This window comes from Symphodus melops (genome assembly GCF_947650265.1).
Source record: "Symphodus melops genome assembly, chromosome: 16".
NCBI lineage: Eukaryota > Metazoa > Chordata > Actinopteri > Labriformes > Labridae > Symphodus > Symphodus melops.
This window is the reverse complement of record NC_136706.1, coordinates 1007587-1031553: the sequence shown is the minus strand read 5'-3', so window position 1 is coordinate 1031553 and position 23967 is coordinate 1007587. Positions and strand designations below refer to the sequence as shown.

Here is a 23967-nt window from a genome sequence, read left to right as displayed (position 1 = left end):
TTGTGTATATCTGCACCAGATGTCACGGTAATTTATCCTAAAGTCTCCAAATCACGAATGCCACTGGAGGAGCACCAGTCATAATTCAAAATGTTCATGGCGGTCGTTTCTATACGTGTTGAGACTCATGGAGCCTGGAGGGAGTCTGCGGACAGATTGTCTGACTAACTGGGCCTCCAACAGAATCTGAATAATAGGATCTAAATACGTGATAGAAGAATTTTTAATTGGAAGGGTTTGGTTGATGCGGCTGGTGTATTTTTGCCTGAAAGAATTGCTGTCTGAGGATTTTTTTTTTTTTCTTTGTGCTTCACTGAAGATCTGCCTGCTCGGTAACATCGCCACTGGGAGATGCTTGATGACTAGCAGACAAAGAGGGACTTTTAATTACAAAGACAACAGATGCTCCAAGGTTGCTTCCCTGCCCTTTCTTTGCGTAATTTAATTTGCTCTCTGTTAATTAAACATGGTTTTGGTTTTTTTGTTTTTTTTTTTTTTAACAATGCATTCCACATGACAAGCGCTCGAACACGTCGAAATGAGAGTCATCGCGGGTTCATCGCACTCGAGCTCTGCTGAAAAGGTCCGGCCTTGTGAGCGCACCTCCGCCAGCGTCTCTTGTCCCCTGTGATAATTGAAGATCCCTTGTTGTCCTCGATGTCTCCTTTCATGTCGCCAGCTTTACATGATGTACAGCTCAGAAGACGTCCTGATTTATCTCATACTGCCTTCAGTAAAAAAAAACAAAAAAAAACACACCATGTCAGCGTGTGCCTGAAACAGCTTGTTTCAGCTGCTGTCTCTTTAAAGCCCTCCTTCCAACGTGCCCGCTCGCTTCTGATTGGCCAGCTCTCAGGGGGGCTGAACGCTGCAGGGCCGAACGCTGCAGGGCCGAACGCTGCAGGGCCGAACGCTGCAGGGCCGAACGCTGCAGGGCTGAACGCTGCAGGGCCGAACGCTGCAGGGCTGCCAGTGGAGGCCGGCTCTCCAGTGCTGGGAGAATTTCAACGGACACAGCTTTGATGGTGCAGTTTTTTTGTTTTGTTTTTTTTTTGGGGGGGGAGGAGGGGGGTCTACCTGTCTAAGCCACTGACCCCTCATCACGTCTGGCTTCAGAGACATTGGACGCAGTCGTCTGATTGCGCTCGTCCTCTCCATCAGTCAGACGTGTTTGTTCATTCGTTCCCCTTTTGGTTAGCTTTTGTTTGGGCTCCATACGACAGTTAATTTCCCCTGTGAGCTTCAAGCAAGAATTGATCAGGTTCAAGACCGCCTGTGTGCTTTGCATCCCCCCCCCCCACCCACACACACACACACACACACACACACACTGTGTGTTCTGAGACTGACAGGATGAGCCTTGCATACCGGACTCCAACCCCTCCCCTGCATCCGCACTGAACACAAACATGCAGTCACACACAGATGTTATTGTTCTCCATAGATCCGATAATAAAACAATATCACCAAGCAGGAAGCCAAAACTGAAATATTGACACAAGACTCGGTTTTGATTTTTTTTCCCCCCCTCTCTTCATGTGTACACCACAATATGTCCGCCCAATGCTTCTGGCTGCTCTCTTTATCCAATTTCTGGGCTCCAGCAGAGTCAGTTTTGTCGCTCCTGCAGTCTGTCTTTTTCATCTGTTCGGTGTCTGGTCACGAGTTGTGAGCAGCGTTCGCTCCTGTGGGGGCCACAGTGGAGCGTTTTCAACTTTGGGCTTTCAATCACGCTAGATGACTTCTGAGGCTTAAAAAAAAAAAAAAAAGACCCACAATGCACCACACTGTTTGTATTGTTCATAAAGAGGGTGAGTTTTTTTTACTTCCTAGTCACAGGGTTCCTCAAAATGTGCAAAGAGCACTGGCAGATAAAAATCATCTCCCCGAGGTGCGAGCTGAGCTTGAAACCCAATAAAGACCATTTCTACCAGCTTGTAGAGGCGACTCTGTGTTTATTGTTTGTTTGTTTATTATTCATAATCGTGTTTTTTAAGTAACTGCACTTAAATGTGCTGAATAAGTAAAGTGGATTGGATGGGATTTGAAATGGCGAGCGAGGGCTGACTTTAAAGAAAGGCTTTTTTGATCCAGTAGGAGGAGCCGGTGTCCTGCATTGTTGTGTTAGCATGCTAACATTAGCGCTCTTTAGTTAGCTGGTAGCTTCATGTAAACTGACACAGAATGATGTAAAGACTCTTCATCCTAATAATCAGTGAGTATGTTCTTCTTCTTCTGGACTCAAACAGATTTTATACACAAGGGGAGGAGCCATGTAAACACAGCTCTGACAACAACACAGCCAGCAGGACTCCAGCTTCTCCCTCACTGGAGACAGTCAGGACTCAGAGACTAAATGGGTTCATTGCAGCAACATTTAGAAGCTCCAGTTTCTTTCAATTGGTCAAGCACTGGCACAACACAGTGGCCATTACCACGTGCTTATTATACTGTATGTGTGATTAACAGATCAAAACCTGATCTCAGATTATTATCACGTAAGAAGAAGGAGAATCCCAAAATGTGAAAAACGTCTGAAATGTGTTTTTGGAAAAATTTGGGGGGGGGGGTTTAATGTTATCTCACTAATTAAAGGGACATTACAGCCACAGTCGTGTAAGCTCAGATTGTCTGAGCAGCAACTCAGTTTGATTATGAATCAACAGCATCGCTCACTAAAAGCCACCTGTGAGTCCTGACTTGTTACACCGGGAGTCCATCAGCCATATAAAAAAAAAACCTCCTTTATTCACTTCCTCACACCTCACCCATCCCTCTTGAGAAAAAAAAAGAAAACAACCCCCGCCTCTCTTGTCTTCATCAGGAGGTTGCAGTGAGCGAGCGCAGCAGGGGTGGGCGGCTGCTGGAGGAGCCCAAAATGATGCTGTTCCGGGGAAACACTTTCAGCCTCCAGGTGTCCATCCAGGACGTCCCGCAGTTACTCTGGAGCATCAAGCCTTTCACCACCTGCCAGGTACGCAGCATGTAGCTGGGAGTGTGTGTCATTTAGTGTGAACGAATGTAACACAGCGACCATATGTGCATCCCACTTCTAATTTTAGCACAGCTCCATTAGATCTGCAGCTTTGCTTTCCAGCTTCCTCTTTCAGATAAATATTTGCCGTCTCCAGAGTGATACAGCGATACAGACGCCACTTTAGGCTTTTGAAGCTACCGAGTTAACTTTGAGACTGCAAACATCCAACAGTCAGTTTAGATCTCGCCAAAGTAAGACAATCGGATTTTTAATTTAGTGTTCAGACGTCTACTTAGTGTGTACGAGTAAAACACATGAGCAGAGCTTTATGGTTCGTATCCCGAAACGTGGCGCCGCTCTTGCACAATCTGCTTTGTCTAAAAGCCAACTGATGTGAAACTTTGCACACACACACGTTCTCCCACGAGGTCAAGATTTCCAAAATGCCAAACGAAGGCTTTCAAAATGGCGGTCTACAAACCTACGTGGGAGGGTGGTGGTGGTGTCGCCATGGCTACGTCATCTTTTTCTTCCTTACGGTCGCCAGGATAGTTTCTCCATTACCGCGCTCTCTCTCTCTCTCTCTCCTCTCCCAGTTTCCCTTTCACTTACTCGGTCACATCAAAAGCTGCCGCAGAGGACAGCAGCAAGGGCGCAGCAGGAGATCACTGAGGCTAGCTATCTCACCCACACACACCCCCTTACAATATTAATTATGTCCACCAGGCACACACACACACACACACACACACACACACACAGAGTCAGGCATACACACACACTGTTTCCTAAGGGTCTGCATGCTGGATGTTCAGCTCTGCCCTATGATGTTTAGCCCAGTAGAGACATCCTATTAGCAGAATTAGCCCAGCATAGCGCCTCAAGAAAAACAACAGGGTTTTTTTTTTCAAAGTGGGAGGAGCTAAAATGTGCAGTGAGGGTCTTACAGAAGTGAGATGACTGTAGGCTTCCAGTCAGAGTCCACTTTTACCTCTAAGAGGCTTTTTCAAGTAGCCGTCCTCCTGTCTGATGGACCTGGAGAGAGGATGATTCATCTGTAAAACAGTGGTTTTGACCCGTTCTCACGGCGCTGCTGTCTGGGTCACGCAGCAGTTAGAAATGAGAGACAAAATTGGCCTTTCAGATTCCATTTTAAACCAAACCTCTGTTAGGATTTTTTTTTCTTTTTTTGCAAGATCTCAGAGGCCTCTTTTGGGGGGGAAAGTGCAGAGCATCATCAAAGCGTCCTAATTCCATGATCACGTTCGGTGTGTTACTCATCCAACAGATTAACTAGAACAATAAAGGCACAGTTTGAGTTTGTGAAATTCAGAAAAGACGACAAACAAGCTCATAATCTGAAGTTGTTTTTTTTTATTTGAAGCTGTGAGCTCTTTGATTTTTAGTATTTGTGGTATAAATGTTGGCTTTAGTCTAATATGTGTGAGCTAATGAGGGCACGTCAGAGTAGCCGTGTAGGGTGTCAGGCTGCATAAAGATAAAGTATGTTCATTATTTCTCAGTAAGTGAAATAACGCCTTATTTAATTATTTGAGTTCTCGGAGTGATTCAGGCTGTTTTACATGTTAACAGGGCTCTAAATGTTTGTTTCTGTTGGGTGAACTGCTTGATGAGGTAATCCCATTGATTTGCTAAAGAGGCCCCTCATTCAATCTTAATTAATCATGTAAACAGCAAAGTGGGTGGCAAAGCGGGATGGAAGCAACCGAACGTCTGTAGCGGGGGCTTAATGTCTCTTCTGTCTAATCCTTTCATCGTTCTCCCTGTCCGCCCTCGCCTCTCTCCTCCTCTGCTGCGGCGGCTACGACGGCGGCGGCTCTGCAGGAGTTCTCCTTTTCTCAGGTGTGGGCCAGTAACCAGCGTCCCCTGCAGTGTGCCTTCTCTCTGGAGCGCTACAGCCACTCCTCGTCGCAGCTCTCCTGCAAGATCAGCGTCCGGCAGGTCAAAGGCGAGGAGCAGATACTCCAGGTCTACACGTCTGTGGTGGAGGTGAGGAGAGGGGAAAGCAGATATTACATGTGCTTGCCGCGTGGGCAGTCATGCAGCTTGGTAATAGCTCCTTTTTATTACACTGAATAACTCCTGATTTGATTCAAGAGCTCGCTTAATGAGCCTCTCGGGGAGCTTTTTCATGTATAGATTGCAAAATAGTCTCGATAAGTCCTTGTCCTTGTCTTCATATTGAGATTTTCAGCTGCAGAGAACAAAAAAACAATCCTCTTCTCTATCTCTATCTCATCTTTGCTACCAGAATGAAAAGGGAGTGGTGCCCTTCTTCACACAGTCAGACTGCACCATCACCTCTCAGACAGGGTCAAGGGCCTTTAAAATCCCCCTGTCCATTCGTCAGCGGATCAGCGCCACCTTTGACACCGCTAATGCCAAGGGGAAGGACTGGCAGCTCTTGGCTCAAAAGCTGCACATTGACAGGTATGAGTTACAGCAGTCTGAAACCCAAATACCATTCTGTATAATACGCTGTTGTCCTTTACTTCCTGCTGAGTCATGTAGAGCTGCAGAAGCTCGCATGAACACAGCTGGTACATTCTGTTTCAGGTGTATAAAAATTATTTTCTGGTCTAGGTAAATAAACGTCTTTCATTGGCTGCATGAAATTGATTTTTTTTTTTTTTTTCAACAACCCATAATGCTTTTGGCCGCTCATTTTCAGGCTACTGCTCAAAGTGAACATGGCTGATTTGTGTGTGGAAGGTTTTGCCTAATTGTGGGTTCATTAAATAGCTAGTTAGCTTTTAAACTTCCAAATTAGGGACGAGGAAATCTGCCGCACTCCAAGCATGACAAATATCAAAATGAGGACAGAAATACTTTAGCATAGCTAGCATGCTATTAGCATGTTTGTCTTAGAGCCGAGTTTATAGCTTGGCTTAGAGCTTAGTTTAAAACACGGCTCATAGCATAGTTTATATAGTGGCTCATTACATGGCTTAGAGCTCAGCTTAGGCAATGACTTATAGCTGGGCTTAAAGCTTGCTATGTAGCTTGGTTTATAGCTAGGTTTGTAGTTTAATTTATAGCATAGCTAATAACTTGGCTTATAGCGTAGCTTATATTGTAGCATAGTTTATATAGTGGCTTAGAGCTCAACTTAGACAATGACTTATAGCTGGGTTTAAAGCTTTCCATGGAGCTTGGTTTATAGCTAGGTTTATAGTTTAATTTATAGCATAGCTAATAGCTTGGCTTATAGCGTAGCTTATATTGTAGCATAGTTTATATAGTGGCTTAGAGCTCAACTTAGACAATGACTTATAGCTGGGTTTAAAGCTTTCCATGGAGCTTGGTTTATAGCTAGGTTTATAGTTTAATTTATAGCATAGCTAATAGCTTGGCTTATAGCGTAGCTTATATTGTAGCATAGTTTATATAGTGGCTTAGAGCTCAACTTAGACAATGACTTATAGCTGGGTTTAAAGCTTTCCATGGAGCTTGGTTTATAGCTAGGTTTATAGTTTAATTTATAGCATAGCTAATAGCTTGGCTTATAGCGTAGCTTATATTGTAGCATAGTTTATATAGTGGCTCATTACATAGCTTAGTTCCCCTTCCAGCTTGGTTTATAGCTTGTCTTGGAGCTTGGTTTTGGAGCTCAGCTTATCCTGTAGCTCGGCTAATAGCTCGGCTTATAGCTCGGCTAATAGCATGGTTACTTAAAAACATCATCTGATGCTTCAGAACCTTATGGGATGGTGATGACATCTTGAGGCGTTTGTCAAACCCTGAGTAAGGGGGGGAAGGGGAGTCAAGAAAGGTTAGCATGTGACCGTGGTTTTAGCAGGACGATGTCCATTATTAGGAATTAGTCAAATCGGTCTCTGGCTTCATTGGAGTCCATGCATTACAAATAATGGACACTACATCTGGGATTACTTATTGCACAGAGTTGTCATGTACTTATTGCTGAGTCATCTGTGAGTCACACAAGCTCATAAATATGAGCCTGTATGTTTGTTTTTGTTCTGATGTTGTCTCAGAATAATGACTAGAAAGCAGAAAATGCTGCATGTTCAGGTCCCTCCAGTATGTAAACGTTGTCCCACTTTGAATACTATTTTTAATCTTGAATTTAGGCACCGTGTCAGCCCTAATCTTCCATCACCAACCAGCCTTCAGTAGCACGCCACACTGCTGATTTCATTATAGATCTAGAAACACATGCACAGGGAGAGAGAGAGAGAGAGAGAGAGAGAGAGAGAGAGAGAGAGAGAGAGGTAGAGCTGCAGTACAGGCAGAATAACTGGAGAGAAAAATGCCGTGTTTTGCAGAAATCTGAAGGAAGGTCTCAGACCGCTGACAGGCCAGCCTCTGGCAAGAAAATATGTTCGTGTTAGCACTCTTCATTAGCAGCATCTCTGCATGTGTTCCCGGCTTCAACCCCGGCTAAACTCTCCAGAGGTTGTGCCAGGTCAGTATTTGCGTAGGCAGAGCGAGCTTCTTTTTTTTCCCCGTTGTCTTGGTACGAGCTGATCTCTATTTGTGCTCCAGTGGAGAAGTCAATAATCAAATTCTGATGGCCGTGAAGACTCTCAGATCCGTGCAGTCAAGCTCTGCAGGGAGAGAAGTGCTAAGTGCGAGCGTCCTCTCCCTTTCTTGCCAGTTGGAGGAACATGAGAGGGGAAAGTTGACTAAGAAACTGTGACAGAAACTATGTGATTAAGGAATTTCACTTAAAGCGAGTCTGAGAAACAAACATCTGTGACCGAGGAAGGGGAAAGGATTTTAGAGGGGGGGGGGTTTTTTCAGCAAAGTCGAACCCTCCAAAAAGCATGTAATGGGAATGTCTCTTCCTGCTTAAGCTGATTTTGTAATTATTTCTTTGAATGTGTAGAAAGTTCTCCATATAGAGGAGAGGAAGTGAGAGAGGGACGAAGGGGATAAAGGAAAGCTCATTGTAATGAAACAGTGCACTCTATTGGATGTCTGTTATAACAGCAGCAGCAGAAGCTTGAAGCAGGCAGCATCCTGCTTATGTATCATCTTTAACTCGATGAGCAGCCACTTTAGATCCTCTGTGCAAACTATTAAGGGCAGATTTGCTTGTTCACTGCGTTTGCACAAAAGCGGCTCCCTCTGCTGTGATTGCACACGCACAACTCTCTGATCACTTTATTGCACATATTCACCCATATCTCCCTGCCATATTTATCAATCTACATATCTAATTTGCTAATAACGTCAGCAGGTGTAAGGCCAATATTTGGAGTAAAATGTGTAAAAAAAAAAAAGAAAGTCTAGTCATCATTTCAAGTTCCCTCTTGACTTTAAAATCCACACTTGCACCATCGTTCAGATCAGCCGCACTCATCTCTTTGAAATCGTTGAGTCCAAACAAAGAGCGAAGAATGTGAAAGGTGTGAAGCGTTTTTTTCTGAGTTTGATGCAGACTTAATCGCAGGGATGACTCGGCCTCTGCTGCTTTGATTTTTGTGGAAGAAAAAAAAAAAAAAAGTTGTAAATCTCTCTTGAATCTCCTCCTGTGTGGAAAGTACAAAAAAAAAATGCTGAGTCACCTCAAGTTTCTCTTTTAAAAAAAAAAGTCTTGATCATGATCGTGTTATCATCATTACTGTGTTACTGAACCTCTCTCCTTCAATGTCACTCCCCCCCCCGGCCTGTAGGAACCTGTGCTACTTTGCCTGTCAGGAGAGCCCGTCGTCAGTGATCCTGAGTCTGTGGGAAGTCCAGCACCAGGACTCGGGGGACCTGGACTCTCTGGCTAGTGCCCTTGAAGAAATCAGCAGGGTCCAGTCCCCCCGGACGGACACTGTGCACGGCTGCAGCAGAGACGAGCAGGACTCTGAGTTCTCTAAACTTGGGTAAGGTGAGACAAAGATGAACCTTTACTGCATGAACACTGACGATCAGGTGTACTAGCTCATCGACGACGTGGACGGGGGACTCCATTTTGGACTGTTGCTGATGGGACACCTCGGCTAGGACCAAACAGCGTGCAGTATGGAAGAGTTAGGACCACTGGAGCGGTCGTGAAAGACAGCGAGAAAACATTTTAGAGAGAGATTTAAGCATCCCACGCTCGTCTTTGATTGGGAAATGTCAACTCCTGACACGAGGATTAACAGGACTGTCAGCGTGTGTTTCAGACGGACTGCCAGTCGAGCTGGTGATGCGACCTTCCAAGGATCGGATGTGCTGGCACTTGCCCTCAAACAGTCATCGGGGCTGTCAAAATGTTTAGTGTAACGTCACTATGTTGTCATTCATTTTCCAGATCTCCTCATGCTTCTTTTTCTTTTTCTGCACCGCGTCTCTAATGTTGCTGCTGGAGAAAGAGGAGGACAAAAAAAAAAAAAATGGAAGTGAGGAATGTTGCATATCGACTTTGTATAAGAACGTAACTTCCGTCTTTTGTGATTAGTTACGATGATTGTTCACTCTGATTAGCATTTAAAAAGATCTGATGACGTCTACATGCTGAAAAAATCAAGGAGAGGATGTGAAACGGTTCGTTCAGACCAAAAGTGAAACACGTTTTGCTCGATATGATAAAAAAAAAAGAAGATATGACACGAGACAAAACGATGTGATATTGTACCCTACCATATGGTTAAGTTTATTGTCCCCTGAGGGAATTCCCCAATCTCTCTGATTTCTGACTCTATCCACCGGCCTATCTCTAAATAAGGATGAGGATCATCTTTATTGATCCCTTGATTCGGGTTTTACAACAGCTCCAAAAAACAGTAAAACAGGGAATATTAACAGCATCAATAGAAAGTGAGAAAGTTTACATTAATTAAATAAAGGGGTTAAAAAAATACAATAGACTTAAATAAAGGTTTAAACTTCCAATAATAAATATTACCATATTATTGATCATGCAAATTCCTGTCTGTTAGTTACACTTGCATTACTTGGATAAGAACTGAGCACGATGCTGTGCTGTAAAAGTCTTTCAGGTTGAGTTTCTCCTCGCATAATCCAAACCCAGTCATAAAAAAATAAATGTTTTTGAATTTGACTTGTGCAAAAAGCTGGAAATTAAATTCATTATTTGACTCCTTACAGGTCAGAACTAGGGTAAAAGTATTATGAGCTGTTATGACACAAATAACATCATTTTAGTTTGGGGTCACACTGCGGCAGTAAATTGGTTGTTAAGCGACGTGTGAAATTGTTTAGATATGGTTAAACTGATGGTGCGGGCAAGTCAAAGGGAACGGTTATCGTCGCCTGCTGCAATCGTAGGTATCCATTAAAAAGTCATCTGGTACCAAACTGGAAGAAGTCGGAAGCATCAGTAAGTGAAGCCACACGGAGCTCCTGGAGAAGGTCGTGAGATTCACCGAGCTGTGTGCACCTCCGGTAATGACAGGAACCGAGGACGTGCCAAACTCACCGGCGAAATCGAGACAAAATGGTGCTTTCCTTTGGTCTGAACACGGTCGAGGTGTGGATCACACGGACGATCATTTTAAGAATCATCTCGGAGGTTTAGCAGAACACATGCTGAAGAGAAGTTACTGCAATGTAAAATGCAAATGTACCTGACAATGCAGTTAAAGGTGCACATCCCTTTATATGTCTAGTGATCAACTTCTGGTTCTTTGGAAGGAAAATTACTGTCTCGCTTTGTGATCAGTGACTTTAGAAGCAGTCAGACAGTGAAAACATTATATACACTGCAAACTGTTGGTGAAGTGGCGTGTACTTTGAATACCCTCTGGGACTTATTTCTTCTTGATTTTTTTGGATTTTTAAATTTTGACTCTCGATGTGTGGCTTTGCTGAGGCTGCCTTTTCTTTCTTTTTATTTCGGGATCACACACACGGATCATCGGGGTACTTGGACATCATAATTTTTGGAGACACTTAGCCGACTCTCGCTCCCACTCCTCGGCCTCGGCCTCTCAGGCAGAGCCAGCATCCACTTCAACAAAGATACCCCTCATGATCAGGAGGATCCCTCCATTCAGCTGCTCCTCCTGCCCCCTAAACATAATAAAAGTGACTTTGTGTTGAACTCTGTGTTGGCTCTCTCTTTTTCATCTTCTCAATGGGCTCGATTGGTCTTTGAAAGGCCTCAGAGCCCACACACTGAACGGAGGAGACATCAGCGACAGTAAATCTTCAAAAACTGTTTTGAGCAAAGAGATGAAACATACAAATTCCAATTTGAGAAAGATGGAAAAGAACTTTGAAAGCGCTCTTTAAGTTTGGGTAGTGTGGCCTTTTGAACTGCTGGAAAAACCTCGACATGGTTCAGGGAGTTTCTATTTAAGGATAAGACCCAGAGGACTTGTGCAGTGTGAGTTAGAAGCTTCTTTTCAACATTGCCTGATGTTTTATTGGTGGCAACCCTGAAGATATGATTACTAGTCAGTTTAAAAGGTAACAAATATTCCAGATATCCAAACCATTGATGGAGAAGAAATCCTCTGAGACTCTCCGTTTAGGGGTTGGTGTGATCTGCAGCCCCTCAAACGTCGTAGTTCCCCAGATTACACATTGCTGCGTTTGATTTCTTTTTATAACTCTGCTTGCATTCTTCAACATTATGGTCAGTTTATCCATTCACTTGATGTCAAGACTTAGATATCACTCACATAACCGTTGAGCATCTGGATTTTCTGTTAGCTTAGCATAGGACTGTAGGCTAACAGCTAGCCTGGTTCTGTGCAAAGACAACAAAATCCCCCTCTCAAGCCCAAAAACTAGCAGATGAATCTATACAGAATGCACTTAAATTATCATTGGCGTTCATGTGTTGGCTGTATTAAACATGGACGTAGTCTAAGTGATGTCACCCATTGGTTTTTGAAGCCCGAATCGTCATGACGATGGAAATGCCATCTCGACCAATCGGCCAATCGATCTAAAAACAGGTGAAGAGATGGAGCTGAGCTGGACCGTCACAAGTCACAGCCAATCAGCATCCTCCAATGTTGAAAAATGAAGCCAAAGCGTAGGTGCAAAAAAAAAAAAAAAAAAAAATGCAGTTCCTCAAATGTCCACTTGAGGTATGTTCCAAACGACCTGCAAGTCCCATTCACACCACATGTAACCATGACATTTGTACAGCAGAAATTAACTTGTGTAAAACCATTTTATAATGCAAATACATGCGTGACTCTTTGGCTCAATATCATCAAAACCAATGAGATCTTTAGGTCTATTAAAATGGTAATGTTACCCAAATTATTGTATCTATTCAATGCACTACCTGTGGAGATTCCTCTGAAACAATTCAGAGAATGGGACAAACGTATATCCAGGTTTGTGTGGAAATCAAAGAAGCCACGAATAAAATACACTACTCTTCAGTTGCCGCGGGACAGGGGGGGCATGGCTTTACCCTGTCTTAAACATTATTATATTGCAGCCCAGTTAAGACCACTTATCCTTTGGTGTGATGAGTCCTATGAAGCGAAATGGAAAGGTTTGGAGTTTTCCCTGACGGAGATACCGTTACAGTCAATACTCGGGTGTGTACATTGTGCTAAATCAATTTTGCAGCTTAGGAACTTTTGTCTGTGTACATCCATCAGAGTGTGGTTGCAAATTGTAAAGATGTTTCAGCTTCACAGGCAAATCAAGGTCTTGGGCTGGCCTGTGTGTGATCCACACTTTCAACCGGGAGTACTTGATCCCAGATTCAAACAATGGTCGCAATTGGGTATAACAACATTTAGTTGTATTATATCTAAAGGCCAGTTGGATAGCTTTCAAAATCTCTCTCTCAAATTTGGACTTGGTAAACATGACTTCTTCAGGTATCTGCAACTCCGTCATTACTTTGTAAAGGAAATACAATGTGCCCTGACTGAAAACCCCTCTAACCTGGTTCAGATTTTTGTAAATATCTATAAAGGGACTAATAATAAAAACATTGTAGGAAAAATCTATAAGATTCTAAGCTTAACAGATAACAAAACTTGTCTTCATGTGAAAAAACAGTGGGACAAAGATTTAAAAGTCGAGATACCTGAGGAAGTATGGCTAGAGGGATGGAAATCTCAAAACTGTACCACTAACTCGCTCACATGGAGAGATTTTTGCTGGAAAAGCCTAGTCCGTTTTTTTATCACACCTGTACGGAAATCAAAAGCTCTGGCTGTTCAGCTTTCCTGCTGGAGGGAGTGTGGATCTGTCCAGGCGGATCAAGTCCATATATTCTGGTCATGCCCGGGTATTGTTGATTTTTGGAAGAAGGTGATTAGATTACTGAATTTAGTGTTAGATATTCAAATGGAGCTGTCTTTTTCCACTTTGTTTCTTGGTGTGCCTCCAAAGGGAATATGTCAGAAAGACGCATATTTATTCAGGATTATCCTTGCTGCCGCAAAAAAAACCATCACTAAATATTGGCTCAAAAAAGACACTCCTCCAATGGATCTTCTGTTACAAGTAGTCGAACACATAAGAACAATGGAACTCATGACCTTCAACCTCCGCCTACAACATCACAAGGGGGAAAAATACTGGCAAAGATGGGACTGTTTTAGGCAATCTGTGGACGGTGACAATGTTGACAAGATGTGAAGTGTACCTGTGACTCTCTCTGGTTCTTTTGTTTTCTGTATGCCCCAAAATGTTTAAAAATAAAGTTACAAAAAAAAACCCAATGAGATCTTTAAAGAAAAAAAAAATCACCCTTTGTAGATTTTTTATCAGTAAAGACATAGAGAGTTAAGTCCAGACTGTAAACATGTTTTTAAGTGTTGTGAAAATATTGTTGGACATAACGGAGACTCCTTGACTTTTGGAGGAAGCGTCTAATTGGCCAGTCACTTCAGGATCTGCGGTTTTCCCACTTCTGAGTAGGTTTCCACTTTTATCCAACCCTGGAGGTTTCCGCTTGGTGGGGAAATGTACACGGACGACTTCTTGGCTAGTTCATTGACCTACGTGAGTCCAGTGTCTTAGCCAAGCTGCGATGCGCAGACAGAATTAAGTGTGGTATCAAAGCTGATTTTAATTAAGTTACATATTCCAGCTGTAAAAGAAGAACGCAGATTCACGTGTGCTCAGACTTCCACCCTAAAAAAAATCCTGCTTTCATTCACGTCTCGGCTCGCTCAAAATCAGTTTTCAGTGACTCATGACTGCCAAGCAATCCAACTGGAAATAAGACAAAGCTGTCATCTATCAGCATGACTGTGTCATTTTATCTCAATGGATCAAAGAGCACGGTGCAAAGAGAGAGAGAGAGAAACCTCAATAACACAGGGCTGATTCTCAGCTATCAGCCCAAAAGGTCACCGTGTAAAAGGCCGACGCTTGGAATACATTAACATATAGACAGAGGGAGTCACTCTGTTTGGTTAGACTGCTCGCACAGACACAAACCGTACCTACAAATGTAAAATAGACTAATCGCAGCTGGTCAACGTAAGACCACCACATCTCGGGGGGGGGGGGGGGGGGGGGGGCTCGACAGTAGAACCAGAGTCCTGGTCCTAGCCCCACAGTCCACCCCTCAACTCGATGTGTTTCCGTCCCCACGTTGTCTCTGCTCATTCCCCTTCTTCCAGATCCACCGGCCAGCGATGCCACTTCGGCCTGCTTGGTGATCAGCCCTCCTCTATCACATCCTGGGCTTAACTACATTATGAAGTAGGTAGAGTTACAATAAATGGTTTTCATCATAAGTTAGATTAACATATTAAAAGATGAAGATGATTGTAAGTGTTCAGCTAAGAAATTAAAGTTGGAGTATTTTTTTGTCCTTAAGCTTATTTCTTCTTCTTCAGTTTAAACATGGATGAGCCGTTGATTAAATGCAGCTCTGGAAGGAAGTGTGTTCAGTTCATTAAAACACTTTCAAGTGCTCATTTTTAAAGATCCTTTAAGCTCATTCGGAGGCAAATATACTGTTGGAAAAGTATTCTTTCTCTGTCAGACAGCTAATCCAAGATTAGCTTCAGTACCATCAAGCCTTTAGGTGAAGTCATGAAACCTCTTAGTGCTACTTTTTGGCTAGCTGCGATGCGCTAAGCTGCTAAATAACGTTTAGTGGAGTTGTTAGCGGGACTTGACCTCTTCAGCTACCAATTAGCTTTTCCAGCTAGCTTGCCGTTTGTTCTTTCCAGGAAGTGTTGAGATAGACAAGCTGTTTTATTATATTTATTGCTCCCAACCTTAAAGGAGCAGTATGTAGCTTTGACCCCTAGTGTTTAAAATGGGTACTGCAGTCTGAATTCTAAACATTACAGAGAGCCGTCTCCTAGCCATAACTGCTCTCAACAAACAAATCAGAGCATTCAGGAGCAGAATCTAAAGTTAGAAGGAGGACATACATGTCTCCTTCATGATCACAGAGGAGGAGCGCGTCGCCGCTGCTTTTCAAGTTTCCAGTCACTTGTGTCCAGCTGACACCTGCTGATAAATGTCTCCCACAAAAGCAGCTGGAAGGGGAATCTTTCAAGCACACTGTTCCAGGTCTGGTACCTCCAACAGAGCTCTTCTGTTGGCTAATGGCACCAAAACATCGCATTTCTTGGAGAAAGAAAAAAAAAGATTATCGCTTCTCTCAAAAAAAAAAAGTGAAAGAATCATCTGAGTTGAAAGATGGTTTCATGAGCGATTACCCACAACATAAACCTCTGATGTATCATCACTTTCAAGAGCTGACTCCTTCGTAATCAGGAGTTGACCTTTCTGCTGAAGCAGAGAAAATGGCCTGAATCCTCCACGCTAGTTTTTTTCTTTTTGCAGTAAATCATTTCTGATAAAAAAGAAAAAAACTTTTATCCCAAACTTTTTGATTGTATTTACAGATGAATCAGATCTCATTGGATCATAGAAAATGGGAAATAACACTCTATATAAGCTGTGTAGAGAGCTTTTCAGGCAGGTCCTGAAGTTAGAAAAAGAGCAGAGCCAGCAGAATGTATAAATAGATGACAGCTGGGATGTGTGTTGGCATTCAGCCTGAATTAATGAGAAATAAAGCCAACATTTTGTTGCGTTTCTTTCTGAGCACTTTTTGACAGGCGCTCCGGCATTTTCCCTCCAACCGTACAAAAAAATATCAAAACCGCACCAACAACTCAAAAAAAATTAAAAAAAATCACTCCAGTGGACGGAGAGCTTGGAAAAATTGTTTCGACAACCATCCTGTAAGTGTCTTAACGAGGATCAGGATGCTAAAGTAAAGTGACAAAAGCTGATGGTCTGCTGAGCAAGGACGACTGCTCCGAGATGTGGCGGAGAAGTCCCGCGGAGACGGGATAAAAAAGCCGACGTTTTACACATGACGGTGGAAAGTGCTCGATGAAGGCTTTGCTTTAAAAAACCTTCTCGGATGTCAGGGCACGATCATTATTTCCTGGCTTTTAATGATTTTCAGTCAGAAAAGGACGAAGCAGAATGCAAAACAAAATTTGACAAGATGAAATTCGGCTTCATGCCAGCCTGTAAAGATTTAATATCCACCTCGGGAGGGGAGATTAGTTTGGACATTTGGATTTTGTTTCTTGAAGTGTTTTTTGTTTTTGGCAGAGGAACCTCCGCCTCGACTGGAAGCTACTTATTCTTTTACAACAAGGTGGTGTCTGTTTCCTGTGTGTCCTTTTAAAATCCTGATCATGTTCTGTGTATGGATGATGCATCAGTGAAACCGAACCCCAAATGGAGGCTGACATATTGCTCATTTGGAGGCTGCACAGTAAAGATCAGCTGCTTAGATCCCTCAGGTGTGTTCAGCCTGTTGGAAGCAGACACTCACAGTTATGGAAAGATCATAGTCTCTTGTTACTTTTCCCCTCAATGTTCCTCCTCCACTCTGCTAATATGCAGCACGCAGCAACACAGGAGCCTCATTTGTCAACAGAGCTGTCAATCATGCCCTTATAACCCTTTTATATTATCTAATAACCAATTAAAGCTACTCTGAAAATTACAACCCTGACTTAAAAAAAAGCGTCATCGGAAATAATTTAAATAACAGAAACCGTGTTTGAGAAAAAAGTATCTGACATGGTTTAAAGATTTTCCCTTCATGACATCACAAAGGGCAGTAGCCCCTCCCCCAGGTGGGTGACACTCCCACAGCTAGGTGTTTGTTCTGCCCTCTGAGTCTGCCTTCTCACCGTAAACAATAGGACATGGAGCCAGAAAGCAGCGAGTACACCCGAGCCCTTCCAGAGAGGGGGCGTGGCCAGACACAGCTCATTTACATATTTAAAGCTACAGACACAGAAACAGCCTGTTCTGAGCAGGGCTGAAATAGAGGGGTTTATAGACATGATCAAACACAGGATCAGAGTGGATTTACAACAACACACTTCACACACATGATGAAGAGGAGCGAGGACACTGATTTACACTGCTTGAATAGAAAAGTGACCTTTTAAAACTGTGCATTGCAAGAGATAGATGAATCATTTTTAATTAATCTGCTTGAACTAAATTGTGATATTCTGTTACTTGAGGTTCTTTTGCAGGACGAGCTCCTAACTCCAGTGTTTTTTTTTTGTGCATAACATAAATCACAGTTTTCTAACAAACTGTGCCTCTTTGTGTGGGTTTGTTGTCATCAGAATGTTTTATTTCCATTATGCATCATATCAAAGAAACCCCCGTGTTTATACTGTATGCACAGTGTGTTGCTCCAGCGCCCACCTTGTAAACACTGCAGAGGCGTTACCTAAGAACACTGAAGCATTTTAACATCGTCTCCTATCGACTACAACTCCCAGCCATCTGTCACCCGAGGATGCTGAGTGTCACTCAGTGTCCTTTACATAAGCTCAGTGTGTGTGTGTGTGTTTGACCTTTACGAAGCTGCATCTGTGTGTCCTTGAACAAATCCAGCCTACAGTAGTCTTACTATCCAGCGTATTGTTTTTTTTTTCTCACAGCCGACTATCAGATCTGCGTCGCTTTGCAGGAAATAGAAAACAATGAGGAGTGAAGCGAGAGTCGATCACTTCATCAAACGTGCCGACAGTTTCACTCAAATACTCACCACTTTATGTTTTCTGCTTTCAATGTCATTTTTTTTCCCACAATGTTTCTGCATTCTGTGTCTTTCTATAAATGTATTTACAGTGTTTGATTTAAATAGGTCAGTTTCATTCTGCTGGATGTCCTTCTGCTCGACCTGAGAAACTCTTCATCCTGTCAGAAGTCTTCCTCAATACTCACTACACCTCTGAGGGGTGTGAATAACTTCTGGTCTCAACTTTAAGGGGGAAATTCTTAAATTCTAATCAAATTAATAATTGTGTCTTATGTTCTATTTTATTGAACTTCATTGAAGTTGCTATTTTATTTCCCATGTTTGTTGTTTTTTGGTTTTGTTTTGTGTGAAGGCGCTGACATTGATTTTCTCTCATCACATGATAAAATCTTCTGACAGCAGCTGAACTCAAAATGATCCCCCAGCTTCATAGATATATTTCCCAGACATTATCACCGATAACGGAGGGGTTAAATGTAGCTCATTGAACTGTTCTGATTTCGCCCCATTCCAAATGAAACAGCAGAGGGCGCTGTTTGCTTTCTCTCCCCTCGAGGTTACATTCCCCCATGGCATGTTGGAGTTGTGTGTGTGTGTGTAGGCACGACATGTAGACCAACATTAAAGTGTGTAGGTGGTTTCCATGACATGAGGCCGTCCCGCAGACTTCACAGTGCGGCTCGGGTCTCGTCAGGGTCTCGTCAGGGTCTTGGCACTCTGCAGCAGCTACACCCTGTCTGACAACGCAGCGCTCAACACCAAGGCTGCAGGGGGGCTGCCAGGGTCCTGTTCCAAATCTTCTTGAGCATGCAGTCCTTTTTTAAAGATTTGCACTAATCCAACACGTTCCCACAGGAGAGGGAGAAAACTTTGCTTCACTTTTTTATTTTTTTCCTCATTTAGTTTAGTTTTGTCACTTGGCTCTGCAAAAATGTCCACAGCCGGATGTCATCTGTCCCAGGAAGGCAAACAGGCTGCAGGCTTTCCCAGAAGGCCTCTCTCTTCCCCTCCAGACTTTACACACACACACACACACACACACACATCCCTGGCACAACCAGAGACCCTCTCACCCCTCGCTCTAATACGCCCCACCCCGCTCGCCCCTGGACAACTGCTCTGACTCAAACGGATTAAAGACGACTCTCTTCTCTCACTTTCTTTTTTTTTCACCCTCTCTCTCTCTCGACTTCTTTTTTTTTTTCCTCTTTCCATGCCGGATGAAAGGCCTCCCAGACACCCACTCCATGCACATACCATTCAGGCCAGGACACACAGGAAGTCTATGTGCTGCACAGAGAGGGGGGGGGATGAAGAGAGGAGGGGGGGGGGGGGGCTAAATGCAAGTCATGTGAAGCTCATGAGAACTCAACTACAAAACTTACAATCTTGTTTTTCTTGCATGCTTTTGTCTCATTTCGTCTATTAATCCTCATCCTCCGACTCTCAACAAAAAAAAACTTCTGTCTTTCATTTTCTGCAACACCAACTTGGTTTTTATAGCCGCCGAATGCTAAATGATTGAGGCAGTAATTTTGGCGCTACAAACCTCGAAGTGTTTTGTCACAATCAATTGTTTCTCGTAAATTTAGATTGCAGTGAGGCAGAGCTGAGCAAATAAAAAAAACTGCATCCTTACAGTTTAAAGGATCTGTTTGTTTTTTTTGTTTTGCAAGAGGCGCCATGCCATTTAGTTATGAGATTAGCTTCAGCCCAAATTTGCTATGGAACTGTGAATAATTGCATCACATGGAATTGAGCACTCAGTGAATTTGTACTTTTCCAGCGTGTGTGTGCGTGTGTGTGTGTGTGTGTGTGTGTGTGTGTGTGTGTGTGTGTGTGTGTGTGTGTGTGTGTGTGTGCGTGCGTGCGTGCGTGGGTGGGTGGGTGACTGCAGCCCCAGCTCGCAGGGAACGGCGTCACGTCGCATGCTTTGAATTACTGTACATTTGTGGCTGGTTGACAGTCTGCTGCCAACTGCGTCTCAGCGGATCAGACAGCTAACATCAGCACTGTGGGCTTCTGCCACGAGCCCTCCTTCAATTCCCCACTCACCGCCTTTTCCAACACACACTTTTCCCACCACTTTCCGCCCATCTCACACACACACACACACACACACACACGTGCAAACACACTGTCTCTTTTTTCCAATCACCTCCACTCACTCATATCTGTCCTTTTATTTATTCATAGCGTTTTCACCCTCAATCACACAGTGTATAAACACCAGCAGGCCGACACAGACACCCACACACATTCCTGTAAAAACACACACACACACACACACACACACACACACACACACACACATGCACACATCTGTGTGTTTACACAGTTCACCCGGCAGCTAATCTTTATGGCACTGCTGACTGAAGCCTGTCTTTTGTCGAGAATGGCTCTAAAAACACACAGTCAGGTGACTAATCAGGCCACATTACGACAGCTCTGCCTCACACAGGCCGGCCGGCCCCGCGTGCACAGGTGGTGCCAGGGAAAGTACTGATGACATCACCACAAAAGGTCCCAACAAAAGACGAGCATTCCTCCGTCAATCCTAATCCGCTCTGTTAATATTCAGACTTCAACCAGACAGAACCAGTCAAAGAAGCCTTTTCTCTCTCTCTCTCACCTGCTGCACCCTGCTCACCCCGTCTGACTCACCGGCAAACACCTCCCCCGAACTACGCATGCGCACAACAAGACAACAAATCAGACGCTAAATTGACGACATATTTCCAGAACCTTCTGCCAAGAACTCCCACGCTATCTGTCTTCTTCTTTTGTCACATAACTTTGGGAAGCGTACATGAGCTGATTATGGTTTTCCATCTTGTCATGTAAGACGTCGTTGTCGGTTTTTTCTTTTAAAGTTTTCAGTCCTTTTTTTAAATTTTATTTGTGAAAAATCAACCGATTTCAAGGATTTCATGCACCTCCGTCTCTCTATTGAGTTAGAGGAGTCTGCTTCATCCACTACTCAGAAACTCAATTTTCTCTCTTCTGATTGAAAGGCTTCATTCTTTGCTTCAACAAGTCTTATTTTCAGAACAGAAATTCAATTACTGGAGTGGTTGCAAATGCTTTTTTTTTTTTTGCAGTTTGTATAATTCACACTCACATAGCAAAAGGTCACAATCCTTGCTTTCACAATACTTTATGAAGTCTTCAGAACTGATACGAGCAGCCCCAAACCAGTTAGAAGTCAAACTAGCTAGGATGCTTCAACGCTAATTAAACTTAAATTTCTCCTCTCACTTCTTTTCAGCGTTAATTCAGTCGCTCATCAGCTGGAAAGAGGTAAACGATTACCTCCCACATTCCTAGTTTGCATTCTGGAAGAAGTAGGTGAAGATAAACACATTTCCCACCTTGAGTGTGACATCAGGGGAAAGCGTCCCGCAGCGTGAGCCAGACACCATCACGCGTGTGTGAAAAAAAAAAAAGGAATCCTGGTTGACTACAAACGTTCGTTACAGAAACATTGTGTGAAAAAGCTGCGGTTTTTTATGTGAACCGCGCTCGTTAAGTTAGTGACTGTGATGAGCTGTTAAAAGCTCCAACACATGGTCCAGATGAGGGGAGCTGCATTGTTCACTTCACAAACATTTAGTGCAGTGAGTCAACGTTCAACGAAGAAGCTACTGATTAGACGCCTGATGAATTTGATTCCGTGGTGTTTATTTTTATAAGCAAAGACGCGTTGGTGTGTTTCCCTCCCTGTGAGTGTGAGAAGGAAGAGCAGAAACCAGATGAACTTAACGCTCCAATCCCCCACAAAGCACCAGAGATATAAACAACATCATCAAGTCCAGAGTCAGAGCCCGTCAGTGCGTTCACACTGAGACCTTTGACTGTGAACAGGCGGACCTGATCCCTCTGGCTGTTGTTGTTGTTTCTAAGAGCTCAGTGCCATCATGTCAGATCAGCTCTTTAGTGCAACAAATAACCGATGCATATTTATAGGATGAAGCTTGTTTTAAAGCTCCTGTGAGGAACTTTTAGGTGCTTATGAAACAGACGGAAATGAAAGCTGACGTCTCTTCACGAGCGACAAAAAAAAAAAAAAAACACCATCAGGGACGAGATTTCTTTTTCTATTTCGTCTTTTTTTTTAAATGTGGGGAAATCGAGCTGCAGCAGGGTCGGTGTCAGACAAGACGACTGGCTCTACACGCTGCACAAACAGACTTTGTTTACACTCCATGAAGGAATTTTAGTGAGAAAATAAAAAAAAGGTTCAGCTTCGTTCACGGAAGGCAACAAAATCGAGACAAACTACAAAAAATTGCACCCGGCAGCGTTAAGTGCCGGGTGCAGCGTAGCGGTCTCGTGCAGCCCTGCAGCAGTCTGTCCGACTGGCTTCAGGTGAATTCTCTGGATAATAACCTGCTGCATGCTCACCTCAAATCACTCTTCACTTTCTGTGGAGAAACTCTGAGTGAAGTCAGAGTGAAAAAAGCTTCTGTTTGTCTTCACACATGCAGCTCCTCGAGTGTTTCTGCATTAGTGGAAGTGCTAAATGAAAGGTCGGCCCAGCCTCATGTTAAAACTAGTCAAACAGTTGGAGGATTATAAACACTTATCTTTGTTTATTTGTTGGTCCACATAAAACCAACTAAGATGAGACTTTTTTTCTTCTTCTTATCGAGGCTTTTTCACCTTCAGATTTCCAGCCGCTCGTCCTTTTTGTTCTAACCACCTTTTTAGCAGCAAGTGAAACAATACCCTGCAGGCGTCACAAGATGAGTCCCTGACGCTCAGGAAGGTTTCCCTTCCTCTTATTTTCTCTGCCTTTTCCTCCACAGGTCACTTCTATGAAAAACTCTCCAACGCGCCACCATCTGTCCTACACACACACACACACGCACACAACGACCATCACACTGTACTCCCACACAGGAAATGCAAATGACTCTTGAGCTGCACAGCATTTAGCGTCTAACTTTATGAATTTAAACTCTCGCCTTTGAACTGCACATGATGAATCGCATTTTTTCCCCTGATATTTGTTTTTGCAGAAGTTAACAGTCTGAACTAATCAACCCCCGACCGCCATAAATACCGACTTGGTCAGGATAAGCCTGCAAATAACTCCATCATACACTTCCTGTTTTCCAGCACGTAGTGGGTGACCTCAGAAGGAGGAGCGCAGGATGTGCTCCGAGTGGGACATACAGACACAGCTTTCCTCGATAGTTTTAATTGGAACACATGTTTGAGTTGGAGGGGAGCAGATGGGATGCATCTGTCGAAGGGCTGTCATGATACCCGAATCTTAAACTTCCATACCGTACTTCGCAAAAATCAAGCAGCATTAAACACCTGTTTAAATACCGCTGCAACAGTAAGTCCACAGACGCCTGATGTTTGAGTTTTTAAATTAAACTTCAATCGCATGCAAACTTCTGCACGCGCTCCAGATTGCACACGTGCGTTGGCGACGTTTCATATCTGTGTAATTTAGACCTCCTCTGCTCTCTGTGTGATCTTAGACACAGATGTGACTTTGGCTTCTTTATGACACTTGAGTAATGTTGTTGTTTTTTCCCTAACATGTGAATCTCTCTCTCTTTCTCTGACACCTCTCAAAGATGACTTTACTTTACAGGATCACTGAACATTAAAGTGAAGGAGACATTTTGTCACTGTAATCTGGAGAAGAGACGCTCGTCGTATCTCCGTCTTTCATGTTGATTTGATGAACTGCTTCTTTCATGCTCTTAAATCAGCGAGTCGTCGACTTTTTCCTTTAACTTCGTGGAGCTCTAAGTTGGTCACATTATTAGGATTCAGCGGCTGAGTGTGAGTAAACAACATGAGTGTGTAAGAAGTGTCACATCCGTGTTTTTTTTGTTGTTTTTTTCAAGACGCTGGACAGCAGAGGTCATCGGTTATTTATATCCCTCTTATGAAACCGCAGCAGTTTTCCAACAACTGAATGTTTATCCCGGTGTTTTGCTGCACTTACTTAACAGCCCCCCTCCCCTCTCATCTGTTAGATCACAAGATTTATAACTGATCA

At 43.4% G+C, this 23967-nt stretch overlaps 1 protein-coding gene across 2 annotated transcripts in view; it reads left to right on the top strand.

Moving 5' to 3' along the window:
- LOC306837383 (netrin receptor UNC5D-like) overlaps positions 1-9576 on the top strand; it is a 171247-nt gene extending 161671 nt beyond the window's left edge. For both annotated transcript variants that reach the window (XM_079365037.1, XM_079365036.1), the window contains exons 15-18: positions 2825-2974; positions 4823-4987; positions 5250-5428; positions 8638-9576. In XM_079365037.1, coding sequence (XP_079221163.1) covers positions 2825-2974; positions 4823-4987; positions 5250-5428; positions 8638-8839 — 696 coding nt within the window. In that variant the 3' untranslated portion in view covers positions 8840-9576. The remainder of the gene's footprint in view (positions 1-2824; positions 2975-4822; positions 4988-5249; positions 5429-8637) is intronic.
- The last annotated feature ends 14391 nt before the right edge of the window (positions 9577-23967 follow it).